Consider the following 19,932-nt stretch of genomic DNA (forward strand, 5'->3'; position numbering starts at 1 on the left):
TGGGTTTTCCCAGATAGTTCTGACATACTTCAGGAGTCTGTATAGGCTTTGGATCAACTGGTTTGTCTATCCCCGTGTCTGGGACCAGCTTCCCAGACCATTGACATATGCTGCAGTCCTAGAAAGCCCATCAGCCTTCATTAGAAAAGTTCATATTATTTGATTCGCTGTAACTGTATTTTGTCTTTACGTCTTTTATGTGTAAACTGACTTTGGGGTTGGGTCAACCGGCTCAGCTACAGTGATTAAGTTCACTTAGCTTGACCTTGGTCTCCCCAATTTCAGTTTTTTTTTGTTTTGTATATACTTAAATAGACCAAATAAATAATGAAATGTGTACCAGTAACAACTCCAAAATACCCTGATTGTGGGTTTTCCCAGATAGTTCTGACATACTTCAGGAGTCTGCATAGGCTTTTGATCAACTGGTTTGTCTATCCATGTGTACCAGTAACAACTCCAAAATACCCTGAATGTGGGTTTTCCCAGATAGTTACCACATACTTCAGGAGTCTGCATAGGCTTTGGATCAACTGGTTTATCTATCCATGTGTATCAGTAACAACTCCAAAATACCCTGAATGTGGGTTTTCCCAGATAGTTATGACATACTTCAGGAGTCTGTATAGGCTTTGGATCAACTGGTTTGTCTATCCATGTGTACCAGTAACAACTCCAAAATACCCTGATTGTGGGTTTCGCAGATCTACTCATGATTAGTTGTTATGGGTTTCCCGAGGTGCTTTTGAAGTGCTATCTGTTAAATTCCAGCCTCTCGTTTGCTCATCAAGCCTTCATCAACTTGGAACAGTTCCTTTCAAATACCAGAATTGACCTCTGTGTACACACAATGACTACAAATAAATTAAATAAAACTTTCTTAAAAATAAAAAAAAAACAATGTACTTTATGTATGTGACATTGATTGATGTTTGTACTCTACACATTTTAATTAATTATGTACCTTCACAACCTTGTCCAGCTCAGCCTTGGTGGATGGTTCTTCACCTAAAATTTCTTTGAACTTTTCTGCAATACTGTTTTTACGATATTTGAATTGTACTGCAAACATATCTATCAATACTTCTCTGAACTACAAGGAAATATTTGTTATTTAATTTAATTCATAATTGATTTCATTATATTTTAATAATTTGTTACAACCGTACCAAAATTTAATTCTTTTTGTAATTATGATTTACACTGTACTATTTCAGTAAAATCGGTAGAGCCTGACTGCATGGCAACTTTGGAAGTAGCACAATACAGATTTTTTTTTTTGTTAGATATAATGTTGAAAAGAACTTTCATACTTACTATATCAAGGTCATTTCCTATAGATCTTATTGTAAATAACTTGCAATTTCCTTTTGAATTTGGTGGCCACTGGAAAATAAATATAATCCGCATTTATATATTATGGAATTTTGTATTTTACCAACACTATATACTATTTATAAAATCTATATGATAAAAGTGATTTTATTTTCACGCCATTCAGGATGGAAAAAACTTTGAGAGGATTTGAACAAACTACACTGGGATTGGTAATTTTATTTTATTCCTTTCAGTAAAGACAATACAAACATAACATAAAACGTAAAAGTGGAGCACTGAGGAGAGACAGAAGCTGTCAAAGACTATCGCCAAAGGGCGTGCCTCTCCAACTCCAACATTCATACAGCATGAATAAATCAAAATCAAGCATTAATAAATCAAAATCCAACTTACTGCAACTTTCATCTGTATAGCGCCCCCTTGAATTGCACACTGCTCTACCTGATAATCTGACAAACTTGAGGTCATTTCTCCGGGTGAGCACTCTGCGACTTTTAGCTGCGCCATTTTCTTTAAATCGTTCAACGACAAAACAGAATTTACAAGAAGCTTCTTTCGTATAAAGTTTTGAAGCTTGATTTGCTGTGCCTCAGCATCAGTTGCTGTGCTCTCTGTTGAATTGTTCTCTGTTGCTGTGCTCTCTGCTGCTGTGTTCTCTGCTGCTGTGTTCTTTTCTGTTGTGTTCTCTACTGCTGTGTTCTTTTCTGCTGTGTTCACTGTTGATGTGTTGGCAATATCAGTTTTCTCTTGTGACTCTGTTTTAATTTTGGTTGTCTTTTGTGTGTTGACTCGACTGCTGACCTCCATTGGTTCTGATTTTGATTGTGACTTTGTTCGTGAACGGGAGCGATTTCCTGTAATTCAGTAGATGATAAATAAACTTTTAATAATCTATATATAATAAAAACTTTGATTTTGATTATGTTTATAGTTACAAAATGTCCGCTGTAAGGTCTCAAATTATGTCATGCATTGTTCTTGCTTTCTGCCTTAACATGATGTGAAAAAATGTAGCCCATTGAGCAATTTTATTCCCTAGTTTGATTAAAATATACAAAGTTTATAATAAAATACCTTGGGATTCTTTAGACTTTTTCTTGTCGGCATCTTTTGAGAACTTCAAAACTTTTTGAAGTCTGTGATAGCAAAATAACAATAAAAATCACATTATGAATGATATAACAAGCAATGTTCTGTACAACCTCAATTCTTTTCTTTTTTATTTGTACAATAAATGATTTCTTAGATTAAGCTTCTTTTTTGCTATGGATTTATTATGTCATCATGGTATTCCTAAATAAATGATGAATGAATGAATGTTTAAAAAGGTTTTGTAGTGATTTATGGGTTTTGGCCAGCATGAAGAAATTAACATTTTATTATCCCATCCCGTTTTGGGAAAAGTTTATTTTGCACTGTGCATTATACTATCACACATACTGTTGAAGTTTGGCATCCCAAAGCATTCGTTGCCTCTGTACAACATCAGGGTTCGAATTGATAAAGTGCTCGTCCTTTATGTACGCAAACTCCCAGCCGAGGCGGGTTACAGGTTTTGAGACTTGAGATAAGATCTCTTTAACATCGTCATCAGGAAGCTATAAATGGACAAATATAAAAAACAAACATTTTGCTATAAAAAGTTATGGAGTCTATCATGCGGCAACTATTAAGAACAATATGGAAACATGATGGTAGGCTTGGCGGTTATAATGCTTTGTTATTAACTTATGGGTTCTGGGTACGAATCTTGTCTAGTGCTAGAATTTGGCTGTAGAAACTTAAGAACAGTATGGGAAAATGATGGTAGGCTTGGCGGTTATAATGCTTTGTTATTAACTTATGGGTTCTGGGTACGAATCTTGTCTAGTGCTAGAATTTGGCTGTAGAAACTTAAGAACAGTATGGGAAAATTATGGTAGGCTTGACGGTTATAATGCTTTGTTATTAACTTATGGGTTCTGGGTACGAATCTTGTCTAGTGCTAGAATTTGGCTTTAGAAACATACGAAACAGCAATTTATAGCGAAGTATTTGAGTGAGTATTTGCTTGATATTGCTAGCATGCCTGGGTGTTAGGTGACAAGACTTGGAAAAAATCTATATTATAACTAGAATTTAATTCGTCACTTTGACGAATTATAGGTGATCATTTTTATCCTTTTAATGAAATTAACACTTTTTAAACATGCACGTACGTTAACATACGATCGTTAAAAGTTGATGTACGCCATCCTATGACATGATGCATACACTTATAGTGCTGAGTTGTGCCTATTATATGCCATATGTACAGTATTATACTGTATATCTATATACAGTGTAGCATAGGTGAAATTACGGAACACACATCATGTTCTAATTTGTTGGTATGATGGAATTATCAAAATAAACTCAAAGATGACAATTTCGAAAGATAATGAATTGAGCAAATAAATATAAGAATTTGAAGAGAATCTGGCACGTAGAAGCGCTGTGCGCGCTCTTTGAAATTTGTATAACTTTGACGAAAAAGATCAAAAAACTACTTTTTAACTTCATCTGGCCATATTTTAACGTCACAACATCCGATAGGCTTGGTTTTTATATGAATTCATATCTACATTTCATCAGCTTTCATAATAAATTATAATCATCAAGATAACCTTCAATTCTGAAGAGCTGTAAGATATTCAAATTTACGGCGAAGGTGAAATTACACGACCTACGTTATTAAGTTTTTACGCGTGATGACGTCATCAAAATGAAAATGTTGACAACATATGAGAAAGATAAATAATTAAGCAAGCACACACTGAAATTTGTGCAAAAATCGAGCTCAAATAGCGGAGATGCGCGCAATTGAATGTGATAACCTACACAAAACGGAAAAAAATCCTAATTTTTAAATTCAAGTGGCCATTTGATGACGTAATACTATTTTGTACGTCTAATGTGTATATACATTTATATCTACAACTCATTTGCTTCCATATTAAGTTAAAAAAATTGGGGGTCATCTTTCATTCTGAAGAGTTATATTCATTTTAAAAAGGCCCTACTTTTTACCATTTTTAGCACTTTTGTACAATTAATGTGCGCATTTTGTCATTTTTAACGTGCTCGTATAGCGTTATTTTAAGTCTGAATGGACTCAAAGTCGGAGATTGTACTAAGGATTATGAGTAGAATGTGATGTATACATCAAATTTTATTTTTTACGCTTTTTAAAAATCCCGTGCGCAAAAATATATTTTTGCGCAGTAATTTTTTAAAACACGCAAATGGCCTATTTCATGCTCTAAATTGATCAAAACTTAATTTTGAGCTTTTTAAAATTTTAACGCGCGATTTCACGTGCATAACCTTGAAACACGTAAGTTTTTATTTGTTAATATTTTTACCCTTCACCTGAAGTTTACGTATAGTGAATTTTATTGATATGTGATAAAGAGTTATGGAGATATGATTGATAATGTGATTTCACAAAATCGCGTATACGTGACGTCACGGTTGAGTGATCACGCTGAAAAGCTTATTATGGCTAAGTTAAAGTATTTGAAAGACATTGTGAAATTTTTGTGATCATTGTTATTCAACTTTTTGAGATAATTGCTAAACAAAAAGTGTACAGAAAGAAGAATAATAACAATAATAACTAGAATTTAATTCGTCACTTTGACGAATTATAGGTGATCATTTTTATCGCTTTACTGACATTAATATTTTTTAAACATGCACGTACGTTAACATACAATAGGAAAATGTTGATGTATACCATCCTGTTATACGCTTATAGTGCGGAGTTGTGCCTATTATGTGTCATATACAATATGTACAGTATATACTGTATATCTATATACAGTGTAGCATAGGTGAAATTACGGGACCCACATCATGTTCAAATTTTTTGGTATGATGGAATTATCAAAATAAACTCGAAGATGACAATTTCGAAAGATAATGAATTGAGCAAATAAATATAAGGATTGGAAGAGAATTTGACACGTAGAAGCGTAATGCACGCTCTTTGAAATTTGTATAACTTTGACTAAAGAAATTTAAAAACAACGTTTTAACTTCAACTGGCCATATGATAACATCACAACATCCGATAGGCTTAATTTTTATATGAATTCATATCTACATTTAATCAGCTTTCATAATAAATTATAATCTTCAAGGTCACCTTTAATTCTGAAGAGCTATAACATATTCAAATGTATGGTGTAGCTGAAATTACACGACCTTGGTTATTAAAGTTTTTACACATGATGACGTCATCAAAATAAAAATGTTGACAACTCTTGAGAAAGATAATTAATTGAGCAAGCACATACTAAAATTTCGGCGAAAATCGGGCTCAAATAACGGAGATGCGCTCTATTGAATGTGATAACCCACACAAAAAGATAAAAATTACTAATTTTTAAATTGAAGTGGCCATTTGATGACGTCATACCATTTTGTACGTCTAATGTGTACATGAATATGTATCTACATCCCAATGGCTTCCCGAATAAGTTAAAAAAATTGGGGGTCACCTGCCATTCTGAAGAGTTATATTCATTTTAAAAAGGCCTTATTTTTCACCATTTTCAGCACTTTGATGCAATTAATTTGCGCATTTTGTTATTTTTAACCTGCTCGTATAGCGTTATTTTCAGTCGGAACCTACTCAAATTTGGTGAATGTACTAAGGATGGTGAGTAGAACGCGATTTGTATAAAAAAATTGCAATTTTTACGCTTTGTAAGTATCGCGCGCGCAAAATATTTTTTTTGCGCAGTAATTTTTTGAAACACGCAAATGGCCTAATTCATGCTCTAAATTGATTAAAACGTAATTTTGAGCTTTTTAAATTTTTACTGCGCGATTCCACACGCATGACCCTACGTGCGCGCGCATTTTTACTTGCTAATATTTTTACCCTTGACCTGAAGTTTACGTGTAGTGAATTTCATAAATATGTGATAATAAATTATGGATATATGATTGATAATGTGATTTCACAAAATGGCGTATACGTGACGCCACGGATGAGTGATCACGCTGAAAAGCTTATTATGGCTAAGTTAAAATATTTGAAAGACATTGTGAATTTTTTGTGATCATTGCTATTCAACTTTTTGAGATAGTTGACGAACAAAAAGTGTACAGAAAGAAGAATAATAATAACAATAAAGATTTTGTACAATAACAATAGGTGATCATTTTATTCTAAATGATCACCTAATAAAGATTTTGTACAATAACAATAGGTGATCATTTTATTCTAAATGATCACCTAATTATATAAAAGGACTATGGGAAAATAGTGGAATTACGTTTAATGGTTGTGGTGCTCTTCCACTTATCCATAGGTTTTGGGTTCAAATCTAGTAAGATCTCCTTGGAATTAAGAAATGTCTTTTTAGAACCTACCCTACCCCAATTTCAATGTTCCTTTAATATGGGTGTCAAAAGGAAGAGTTCTTTTGTTTTATAGATTTAATGGCTAGATTTTAGTTACAAACAATAATGTGGTTTCAAATACAGAGGAACCCAACAAAGTTATAAATAACAATGTATATTTTAAGGTTAGACAATGTTGCCTTATATGAAAAATATGTTCAACTCTATAAAACCATATGTATACCTTTATAACTCCAGCTAGTTCCTTCCTTACGACTATTGAATTCTGGGTAAAACGCCATAGCTGAAATAAAACGTTTAAAATTGTATATAATATAGAAATCAATCAATAGTTAACTGCTTCGGTGCCGAATAAAACTTTAAAATCAAAAATTTGATTGTAAAAGTCAGGCGGTATAAAGAGAGATTGAATGAACAAACTAAAATAAAAAGACGGTACTTAAATTTTATGTTATTATAAAATTTCAAACAAAGTGCACATGATCGTGAAAAATACCAGCATTTGTTTGATGAAATCAGAACTTGTAATAAAATAAAAAAAATAAATAAAAAGAGTTAAAGTTTTCAAGGACTGTATGTAGAAAATGTTACTTTAGAAGTCATGTTGAGGGTAAGAATTGTTTAAAGTTTTTTAAGACAATGATGGTAAAAATCTATGCAGTGGCGGATCTAGGATTTTGATATAGGAGCCCAGGACCTACAAGTAGTGAAAGTGAAGTGCTGAACTTAATTTGATGTCCTTTCTTTTGCATTACTTTTTGTAAAATTTAGAGGTGCCGGGCCGGCTGGGCCCTCTTGAATCTGCCCCTGTTATGCTTAAATTAAAATTATTTAACATTTAGAATTAGAACTGTTAAAAGTTTAGTATTTTCTGTGGTTATATGCACAGCAGCTGTGTCTATAGTGACAGACAATTGTACTACAGTATATAACAGCTTTTTGCAACAGGTGAATAGGTTCCCTCCTCAGCCAATGGTCCTTAAGTTACCCTAAATAAAATGACCAACCACCTTCAATTTTCAAGTTCATTAGATCTATAGTACACTATGATAGCATAACAAAACAAAGGATTTCAGTTGTATACATTATATAACTTTCAAGAATGTTTTTTTTTTCTTTATATTTAAATGTTTTAAATATTAAATGTATATTTTGGTTTGGGCTATTTAGGATTATTCATGGCTGTCTTATCCAAAACTGGATGTGTGATGTTCCTGAATATGGTAGTAAAATGCCCAAATATGGTAGTGATATGACATCATCATGTCTATAGGCACATTACATTTTTTTGTCACATAAAGTTTGATAGCGTAGACAAAGCTTAATACTTGTTACCTATACACCTTATCGTAGTAGTTTTGGTTTGATAACAATTTTGCAATATTAACAAAAAACACACAAACTTCTAATCTTATCAAAGGATTTATTTTTTTGTTTGTTGGTCTTTAATGATACAATATAAAAAAAAATAATAATAAATCACTCACAGTAAAATCACAAGATGGTTTTGATTTTAATATAAGTTTATGTGTTGGGGCAACAACCAATCATAAGGCTACTAAAAACAATAATATTGTATATATTTTTATTGATGTTATTTTTTCTCAATCATAAATAATTTTCCTGTATGTGAATGGATGTACCAAATGCAAGGAATAAACCTTGATATAGTGGCCTTAAGCTTAGAAATTGCTTCACGAATTGAATCCTAGTGAAGATATACTAATTGTTAAAACAGATTAGAGATTTAGTAGTTATCTATTTTACCAGTTGTTACAACATACCATATAGTCTCGTCCTCTGCACAGAATATCAGCAGCAATGCCTGTTAGTGGACTGGTTGTATCTTTAGGGTAGAGTACTTCACTATGGAAACAAAAGCCAGATCATCATCAATTCCAAAAAGATGTATTGTAACTAATTTTCTAAATAAATTAGTTTTTTAAATTAATTTTAAATGAGTGGATGAAAGTTTGATAAAAGATGGGAGTTCATTAACATACCTTTTTACAACCCAGCATCCTTGAACTAACACAGCCACCGTCTGTAAGGTTTTAATAACAGATGTTGAGTCGGGGGAACCATGCAAAAACCTCTGAAGGTCGCTGAACCTCAGTAACTTAGCTGGCAAACAAAAAAAAACAATTGTGTTAATATACTTTTTTACATACTAGTGAATTAAAAAGTTCATAACACTAACAGGTCAGATTATATTTTTTACAAAAGAGTAACCAATACTCTTTTCCTCATCCTTTGGAAGGAACATTAAGATGTTGGTACTGCATACATAAATCTATAGGTATACACTAAAAAATGTTTAATTAATGGTGTGCAGCATACATAGTATAGCTTTAAAAAAAACAAAAAACTAACCATTTACTAATAGCAGACGAACTTGGTCAGCCAATCCCAATTCCTGAAGCTGTACAAGAGAAAGTTCTTCATTGTTGGATTGTTTTTCTGGCTGTGATAACAATGTTGACAAATAATCTCTGGAAAGAAGAAGTAAAAACTTATTTATGTTGCATTTAATTATTAATTTAATTAATGTTGTAATTACCAAACAAACATCTAGTTCTCTGCTCTGCTATAAAGTTAGATTGTTTTAGTATTTGTTCAAACTTCCTCTGTACATTTTTGTACACAATTCGTTTTTCTATTGGATGAATAAATTAAATCAAGATATCTTATACCGACACACTCAAATTTAGAGTACCTAAAAAAAATGATCGTATAATTGTGTCTCCTGTACACTGTATGTTCCAAATTGGATTTCACGTTGCAGTCAGTAGTACGGTGTATAACTTCATTTAAATTTCTTTTTCTACATAAATAGTACAACATTTCATACAATTCTAACTAAATTTAATCGAAATATTACAGTGTTTCATTTTAAGTAACTGAATTCAATCACAAATCCCATTAATCTCTTACTTATAAAAGAAACTTAGTTATGAAAACGAAAACATTTCTTTTTTATGCTTTATATATATCGTTTTCAATTTCATAAAAAAATATTAAAACTGTGTTATTAATTGCATGTTATTTGGTTTAGAAATGCTTATAATTGGTTCTCATTTCCAAACTATTTTCTTGTAATTGAATATCACATTTTAAAAATGTTTTAAATCATTTCAATTTTAAATTTGGAATTTTCAAAGCTGTAGATATAGTCAAGTCAATAACAGCAAATGATGAATATTATTTAAAGAGAAATTCACATCTTAATTCTGTCATTTTTTAGGTGAATTTTAAAAACCAATATGTTTTGCATCATCAAATTCATTTATGGATATGAATAAGAATTTCACGCTTTATCGATTTGAACTAGTTATAAATTTTAAACCGTGTTCCATTTTGCGGCTCGACATGACAAAATGCATTTAAATGTCAAACTAGAAATGTATAATGGTAAAATAGAAGCATCTTTTTTTAATCATTAATCATGAGTTTCACAATTCAATGTTTCTAGTATTAACCAAGATATTTAGTGGTGCTTTAGGTTGCTGTTGCTTTTGAATATCAGGGTTCTGGGTTCAAAGCTGGTTCAAGTCAGCAATTTTTGGAAGCCAAGATAGCATTCTAAAGTGTTATGGCTGAATACTTTTAACTTGTTTTAATTTGCTATTTGTAATCGATCCCTTTAATTTCTACAGTATCATAGACAAGTTCTATGATACAGTGTCATATATGTATCTCATGTATCATTGGTCTAAAGCCTATCATAATGCGGAGCCACATGTGATACATATGTGTTACTGTATTACAGAATTTTCCTATGATACAGTACATAATGCCCTACGTGAAGGGATTTGGGTGTTATTTGGAAAACAACATTTCCATTAAGATGTTTAAAAAATAGGGGTGTCTCAGAGAGGTTTAGAAAAAAGGGGTGATTGTGTATAATAATTATTTGAAAATATCTGTTGATTTATTCATTCAGTGCTGCTTTGAAAAGGACTCAATCCAATTTAATCAAATCAAAAAGTGAAAGAAATATTAATTATTAAATCTAACAAATGCAAAATTGTGCAAAAAATGTAATTAAAAAACAATCTGTTGTAATAAAACTGTAAAATGATATAAATTATTAAAAACAATTTGATAAATTTAAATGCAGCATTACGTGAAGAGTTTTATAAAAATGGTAAATCTATCTAAAGTGTTGGGTCACGTACACGTGAACTAACACTTGTACAACCTAATAAATTTACTATATTACAGTGATGGGTATTGCAATTTTATTGAATTTAATATTCTATATGCTGTATCATCTTTGGTGTATATATTATTATATTAGTACACGCAATAGTTAATACAGGAAGTCAGCTTCTATGAAACTTTTCTTTTACATTTAAAACCTTTTTATTTTGTAATTAATGCCAGTAAATATAAAATTAAATCACATATAGGTGACATACACATACAAATGTTAGGTTTGAATTCTTCTAACATCAGTTTATACTCAACTATATGTATCAAATTACACAAAGTTTTAAGTCTTGTCTACACTATCAAACTTTGTGACAAAAAAAAAGTGATGTGCCCATATATGGACACGATAATGTCATATCACTACCATATTTGGACACATCACACTTTTTTTGTCAAACTAGTTTGATAGTATAGACAGAGTGTATATACAGTATGATGTCATTGGGAGTGGAGTCGTTTTATCACGATAACAAATGCATTAGATAGGATTTGTACCTAGGATACAGATATTGATAGGCAAAAATACATGGTCATTGGGTGAAAGTCTATGGTGACTACTCAATCTGTCCCGTATCAGAATACTAAAAATCTCACTGTTTTATCATGTTTGCTTTTCTACACAGACCTAGAGTTGAAAGTTCAAACTTTCTTTTTTAATTTGTGTTATCAACCTATCAACCTTACCTGTGAGATAAGTAGAGTTGGGACACTTCTTGTCCTTCTGTCTGGCATAACAACTCGTTCCGATCAGTGGCACTCTCCTTACTCTATGCAAACACATGAAATACTAGTTAAAATATCAACACAAAAAATGATAACAATAACTAGAATCTAATAACAATAGGATTCATAGCCATATGCCATCAAATATCAACTGACAGGTTATATATATATATCATATATTAATATTCTGTCAAAAATAGATATCAAAGGAAATTTCATTTTAGCAGTCAAAAGGGGGAGAGCATCTGGATATACCCTAGCTGGGTAGAAATACAACATCAAGGAGCTATGTTTTTTTTTAAAGATGTCTGACCTTGTTGTCAGGAGCAATGATGGCAGTTCTATTATTGTGTTACCCTTAAAAAGAACTCACATCACTTGTCTGATATTCAACGGTAGTCCACGCCTCTTGCGCCCTCTTTTCTTCAATATACTGGTAAGACGCTTCTCTACGCGCCTTTGATTCCTCCGTCTCTGCTCGAATGTAGCGAACTGTCACTGCTTTCGGTTTGGATTCTTCTTCCTCTTGTGAAGACTCACCTGTTATGTAAAAATAATTTCAGTTGCTGGAGTATTCTAAAGTTACTGCAGCAATTCAACTATTCACTTATTGTACTGCATTTACTGTTTTTCTTTTTTAATGTGCATTTACTAATATTAATTACTTGTATTAATAATATGTCATGACATGAAATGATGATCGTGGTTTGTGGGGATGTACCATTGATGGAGAGGGTTTTTTTTCCAAGTTATATCTCTATTTGATGAGAATAGGGTATTATTGGTTTATCCAAGTAAGCTAGGCACAAAATAGACCACTGTATTTGAATGAAAAAATGGTTTATAAGCAAATTTCAGTTTCTTTTTATACACATTACCTTTTTTTTTTATTTTAGGCGTTATTATCTACATGATGTTGACCTTTGAAACAGCATTGTAAACAGATCTGCCTAAAAAAATTCCTTTGTAAATTTCAAGGTAATTAACCACACAATTGTAAAATAAAAACACTGGACCGATCAACCAATTGTAAATAAACACAGTTGATTTGCTGAGTTTTGGTCAATAAACACATCCTTTTGGTTCAAGTTTGTAAATAAAACATCTGATTGGGTAACCCTTTTTTTAATAAATTATCAGTTGATTGCCTGATGTTTGGTTGCACAATCTGATTGGTCAACCGTTTAATTTGGAAATAAACAAATTTGATTAGGCAATTCACCTTCCATATCTAGTTTTTCTTGTTTCAATCTGTTGTCTGCTTTATCTAGATATTTGAAACTAGGTCGAAGTTGAACAATTCCATGAAGGGGCGTCAGGTGCAACTCACCTAGGGGGGAACAATAAACTGTTAGAGAATGTACAGGGAGGGGGAAAAGACATGTGGTAAAGGGGGAAATAAAAACAGGGCAATTAATGAAAGCTGAGCAATGTAGATCAAATAAGGTTTTAATCTTTGTTTGAGAAAGTACATGCATCTCATAAATATAGACAAGATGGAAAAATAGGTCAAACATTCATCCTTAGGCAAAGAAGGGAGGAGGAACATGAAAAATAACGAAATCAATTCATTATGTAGAGTTGTGGTAGGACACTTAACTATCATACAGAACGGGTTCAATTCCTGAAAATGGAGGATAAGGCAGCATGGAAAGGAACTGACCACCTTATTAAAAAATTCCAATTCTTCTATGTTCAGAATGAATATGGGACATTACCAATACCAATACTTGAATACATTTTTTTTAAAGTTCTTTTTTTGTTTTAATTAGTGTTTATGTATGTAAATGCTTTAGTTATGTTTTGAATATTGATTTTGTACCTTCTTGTATGATACCAACTGCGTAGCGATGTATCTCAGATGACATCACAGCCTGGGAGGACGTTAAAAAATGCCTATTCATGACTCCACTGAAACAAACATAACTTGAATCATTAGTACAACAAAGGGAGGAATTCTAATGTATTCATATTTTACAATATAATCTACATACCCATCTTACATACTTTCCTGGCACTAAAACTCTGCCTACACTATCAAACTTTATGTGACAAAAAAAAAGTGATGTGCTCATATAATGGACATGATGATGTCATATCACTACCATATTTGGGCACATCACACTTTTTTTGATAGTATAAATACGTCAGCTTAAGAAATTTTAACGAAAACTATATTATCATCACAGAAAGAACCTTTAAAAATGCACCATTTTATTATGTACCATTGTAAACAAAATAAACAAGTCTCAAATATATATAATAATTTATCATACTTTTTGAAAACAGAAGTCTCGCCTGGAAAAGCGCCATCAACGTTACGAGCAATCTGTTCTCCTTTGCTTCTTGAAAAGTGTTTATCGGTTGTATCCAGAGCCAACTCCATCTCAATCTATTGGATGCAACATAAACATAATATATGTGGAAATGTTATTGCAACCTTTCATTTGTGTTCATAATGGGGTAGGGTGGGGAGGGTTAGTGGGGTATCAAAATGGCGGAAATTGTACTGGAAAGGGTTTTTTAACTACATTTGAACCTCCACGGGGATAGTATTGGGTGGGAGGAGGGTAGGGGTTATAGTCACTGTGGGGTGGATATATAGTTAGTTATGTGAATTAAACTGTTGTACAATGTTTATTTTGCACACTGAAAGATTTTTCATATTACTATATGCAAAGAAGATAACAAACCTAATACTGAAGGTCAGTCATTTAATTGGTGATGCATTTTATTTTATTCCAACCACAAATGGTTATAACTTTCATACATAGGTATAGGTATTATGTTGCTAATTATAATTATGCTGTTTAATATGCTAATTATAGCTGATGCTAAGTATACTATGTTAATTGAATCATGCTAATTATACTAATGCTGGTGTCAATTTAGTTTAGTAAGAACTTATTCAAATTAGCCACAAAACAAATTCTGTGGCATGTTTTAGCCTAGAATTTATTATTTTGGCACAAGATAACAACAGGTTTTGTGTCTTATTATTACAGCTAACTAGCCTACTGTACCATTATAAATAAAAGTTAAAGCAAACTCTTTGTTATTTCTAATAATATATAATTTAGGTCTTTGATTTTATCATTGTCAAAGACAAACATGAAATTGGGGTAAATATTTATCTGGTTACATAAACCGATCACCTCGTTAATCACGTTACCAGTGATTAAACAATAACGTTGCAAAAATAAAACCGTTTTGTATTTTTTATCTCCAGTTTCAAAATGACCTCTTCAAAATGTATTTCAGAATGTATTATCAAAGTCCCAGTGACCTTTTGGGTTTACTTAAGTGTTAGGCTTCAAGATCTGGACAGAAAAACAAACACCAGCCTGGTTAATAGCCAACTGAGGGTATATAAAATCAGATTTTTATTGGCTTAAGATTTTAGCAGGCTTTTTATCATGTGTGTCAAAGATAAACAAAAGCCAGAGAGGTCAGTTTCTTTGTGTATTTTATTTTACCTTTTGCTGTTTTGGTTTGATTCTTACAAGTTCATGCTCAAGGTCATCGGGCATGGACGCTGGACGCACTGGATACTGAAAATTAAAAATCACCAAAATAGTTTAAAATCATCATTTTATATTTAAATAATAACTGAATTTACACAATAAATAATATGATACATTTATTTATCAAGTCCAAAAAAGTAACAGTCAATAAATTTAACCACCAATCTACCCATGCAATTCAAAATAAATAAAGTACATTTTAATTAAAGTGCACAAAATATTTTCACTTTTATTTTGTCTATATATTTTATTGATATTAGTCCATAAACGCAATTGGCCTAAACTCAGTGTGGATAGAGTTGAAGCATCAACCTAAATAAAAACCATATGCAACAGTTATATTCTTGACAGAGCTATTTTTACTTTCAAACCATAAAAATACAGTGTACAGATGTATATATCATTTCCACTTTAAATTTTTTATAAAATGTATTATGATATTATTTATTTATTTAATGCATTGGTAAGGTAAACTACACGGTATTATTTATTGATTGAATGCATTACAACTTAGTGATGAACCTGGCTAATACTCATTAACCTCTTGGATTATGTTAATAATATATTGTTTTTTAAATGGTTGGTATTTTTTAGAAAAAGGTTGCTGTTTTAGTCAGTTACCCTACAAGCTACAATATCAGCTTACTGTAATCTATTTATAAAGAGTTACAGTGGCCACTGCAAACTATGGATATTTCAATTCAATTCAATTTATTTCGTCAAGCACTCTGGCTCAAGAAGTGTCTTGCTTGTCACGTAAAAATATAAACGCCATAGAAATAACAATAACGTAATATAATGTGATAACATGGGTAAAACGTCGTGAGGTGGTTTCCCAAATGATCGTAAAATCCAAAACGGTACTGGGTATGACCAACTAGCGTTCTTGTCATCAACTAGTCATCCATTCATAGAAGTACTGATGTAGTAGCCTACCTGTACGGTGACCATAGAATGTGACCCGAGACATGACTAACTACGACTTTTAGTTGATAGAAGATTGAAAAAATTGTTAAGAAGAGTTGTACTGTATGTGGATGTATAATGAAATTATGTCAATAATGTTTACACACTAGCCTAGTAGGCATATAAATAGTAATGTTTGTTAATAAAAATAATTTTGAGTTAATAAGAATAAGATATAAGAAAAACAAAGAGAATTTGGAGCGGCTATTCCTGAATATACAATACTAAGTATGGTAGTTTTAAATTATAAATTTTAGGCGATCTTGTCAAAGGTCAAGCGCCTATAGCCTGCCACGTTTCGATATTCAATATTGAACTTGACCTGACGTTACAACACCAAGAGGATGTAAAATACAAATGCAACAAATATATATAAATGTTTTATAAAAAGGGTAAAAAAACAGGCAAGTAGTAAAATATCATAAAATGGAAAGGAAACAAACATTTGGCATAAAAATTGGGTAAAATTATGGTCATCTGACAAAGTTTACAGTAGGAGGCTACATATGTTTTAAATCTATGGGCAACGCCTAATCAGGGACACCCCTATTTTGGAGAAATGTTCATGTGAAACAAATGATGAGAAAAATAAGGAGTCCCAGAGATATCTCCTTAATAGGGATTCTACTGTAGTATGATAATACAAACAAACTGTGTACATGCAATTAAATCTGTTTTACATAAACATATTATACACATGTTATTTTCACTTAGTTTTGTTATTTATTCAAAGTATAAAGTACTTTGCCTACTTTTGAGATTATAAAAATTAATAAAATATGATCTTCAAAATCAATCTAGTAGTACATAAATTACACTCTCTTAAATATTACACTGATTTTTTTTATACCATTTATTTCAACCTAGTTGGTTTTATTATCTAATAAACTGAAGATAAATATTTATGAAGTTTATTTGCGTTCAATTTTCTATTAAAAAAGGAGACTAACAAAGAAATCGAATATTCCGATTGTACAATTAAATGTACAATGTTTGAAAAAAGTACAGAAACGAAAGTGGGATATGGTTGTGATGAGATGGTTTATTGGGTGAATTTCCATTTTTTCTTCTTTTTTTTTTGAAAACATCAAAACTACATTGCAAACAACAACAAATATTTTTTAATTGAAACAAACTCACTGGTGATAAATTATATAAATAAAATAAACGAAAAATTATATTTAAATAAAACCGTACCTGGAATAGATACAGGCTCTCTGCTAAACTCTTGGTTAGGAAGACGTCAACCTGCAAAATAAATTTTAAAATTTGATGAGAATTACATCTTCTACTTTCTCTCCTCAAGATGAATGTTTATGCAAAGAAATATTATGAAAAAAATCCTGGGCTTTAACCTTCCAGTTACCAAGCAAGCGTGTCAACAACCAAGCCAAAGTGCCATTACCAACAATATTTTTACTCGGGGTACCCGAGTCTAGTACTTACTCATTTTCTCCTTCTCTTCCTCCATCTGGACACTATTGAGTAAAAAGTGCGATTTTTAAAGTACTACTCCTCCCTTATTCGTTATAGTATTGAGCTGGGATTTGGCATGAACATACTACAGGGACATGTCCTCAAAGCTATAGAGCCGGATTTTTAATTTTTTGTTAATTAATTTGTTTAATTAAGAAGCCACAATGTGTGACAAACACCACAGCGTTATGTAGTTATATGGTTATATGCGGATTCTTGGCGTAGTGGTTATCACGTTTGCTTAACACGCAGAAGGTACCTGGTTCGAGCCCGGACGAAACCTTTTTTTTTTTAATTTATGGTGAAAAGTACTGTATACGCAATATGATAATTATACAGAGTATATCTTATTTTTATTATTTTTTAAAATACTTATTTTGTGTAATCGGTAATTATCACTTTTACACATGTTTATTTTGCTTCGTGCTTATTACCATTTATTTGTAATTTAAATGGATTAAAAAACTTTCTGTAACCCACATTTTTAATGTAAGAGGTTTCGTAGTGTAGCGGTTGTCAAGTCTGCTTAACACGCAGAAGGTCCCGGTTCGAGCCCTGGCGAAACCTATTTTCTTTACTTTCTAACTGTATACGTCTGTATACAGCTTCTTTCGCTGTACCCCGAGTATTGCACATTCGTGCTTGTTATAATCAGTAAAAACAGTCATGTTTACCACCACAACTAATTGTTATATAGTTCTGACACAGGTGAATTGTTCTGTAGCTTGGTAGATAATGCACTTGCTTTTAATACCACAGGTACTTGGTTCAAGCCCTGATTAATACTAGGATTTTTTTCATGCCAATAAAATGTGATTATACTGTACTATTCACTATCACTATAATATCTCTATGATTACTGTAAAGGCAACCAAGTCTCCATCTCATTTAGATTCATGTTATAATTATAATGTACTCTCTATACTGTTAATCAGTATTTCTAGTGAAATAAATGAGTATTTTTTTTCCAGAAAATAATCAGTGTTATATTAACCTATATTCACTTCTGTTCTTTTTATCTCATAAACCATAAATAAGCAGACATTCAACTTTTAACTAAACTATAGTTTACCTTTGACCTCGTACACTGCAAAGAATCTTAGAATTTAACAGGACAGTATTATAAAATTAATATTTATATTCTAAGAATATTAATATACATATGATAAAACTAACCAGAGTAATTAAATTTTAATATACCATAAAAAATACGATCTATTAATAATGATGGTGTGTTCTGCTTTCATGTTTTCTCTTTTGTTATTTTTTTTTTGGATTAACAAAATCAATTTAAAAAGCTACAGTACTATGCTTATCCTAGTACTAGAAATTAAATATCAGTAAAAACGTTTTAAAGATCACATTTTCAATTCATATACTGTACTGTTACCACTTGGTCCTAGCTCTTTGCATTAATTAGCAAACAGCTTGTATTTGATGCGATAATCATCTTTTAATTTAGTAGATAGTACATAAAATAGAATGTGTTGAAAAAACTATTAGCATAAGAAGGCCCTAATGAATGAGGCTCTAATTTAGCCTATTCTAGGCCTAGCCTATACTACTACATACAGTTCAACAAAATAATTTTTTGCATATCAATTTTATTATTATCATATATTATTATGAGCACCATATTTTCTTTTAATTTCTGGATTTATACACATATTTCATCGTTTTAGTTGATAAATTACAGTTTTCTGTTCAAAATATAGATCTATATTTTCTCTAGGCCCATTAAAAAAACTAGGGCAATACACCGGTAGAAAATTACAGGGACACGACCGCATGCGTTCATCAACGAACTCATTATAAAGTCGATTCACATGGGCCTAGCACAAAAGACGTTTTAAATGCACAAAGGTGAATAAAATAACGGGATGCTGCAATTCAAAATAGATGAAATATTAAGTACACATATACTAGCAAAAATATATATATATAAAAAGCATAGAAGTGGGTAGCGTGGTAATTGTGTACCTCTTCGACAACGGGATCGTCTTCGTCCATGACTAATTTTGAGGAAAGCCTGTTGTGAAATATTTGTTGTGTGAGGGCACCCTCATGGAATTTCTGTTAAAAATAAGTCACTGGCGAACTTAGTGTTGTAGGCATGGCTTACAAAAGAAAGTGCAACGCCAAGTACTTCCGGGGGTTAAACAGCATTGTTTACATTACGTTAAAAAGGCGAGCACGAAGCGATAAATGAGCGCTGAGCGACCAAAATCAACATTTTAGCTGGGCGTTTTGAAACACTTGGTTGTTTTCCAGCAGACTTTTAAATGCCGAGTGCAGT

At 31.7% G+C, this 19,932-nt stretch overlaps 1 protein-coding gene across 1 annotated transcript; it reads right to left on the minus strand.

The window, feature by feature from the left end:
* Window positions 1-426: 426 nt before the first annotated feature.
* LOC140062760 (DNA-directed RNA polymerase III subunit RPC5-like) lies at window positions 427-19,726 on the minus strand. Its single transcript, XM_072109089.1, has 18 exons — window positions 19,617-19,726; window positions 17,358-17,408; window positions 15,147-15,221; window positions 13,947-14,062; window positions 13,493-13,581; window positions 12,893-13,000; window positions 12,044-12,210; window positions 11,632-11,714; window positions 9,106-9,224; window positions 8,736-8,856; window positions 8,517-8,598; window positions 6,956-7,015; window positions 2,779-2,936; window positions 2,413-2,474; window positions 1,732-2,192; window positions 1,318-1,386; window positions 965-1,093; window positions 427-854 (listed from the first exon to the last, which is right to left on the minus strand). Exons 1-18 carry the CDS (start codon window positions 19,644-19,646, stop codon window positions 798-800), a joined length of 2,037 nt encoding a protein of 678 aa, XP_071965190.1. The 5' UTR covers window positions 19,647-19,726; the 3' UTR covers window positions 427-797.
* Window positions 19,727-19,932: the final 206 nt, after the last annotated feature.

Source organism: Antedon mediterranea, chromosome 1 (assembly GCF_964355755.1).
Source record: "Antedon mediterranea chromosome 1, ecAntMedi1.1, whole genome shotgun sequence".
In the NCBI taxonomy this organism is placed as follows: Eukaryota; Metazoa; Echinodermata; class Crinoidea; order Comatulida; family Antedonidae; genus Antedon; species Antedon mediterranea.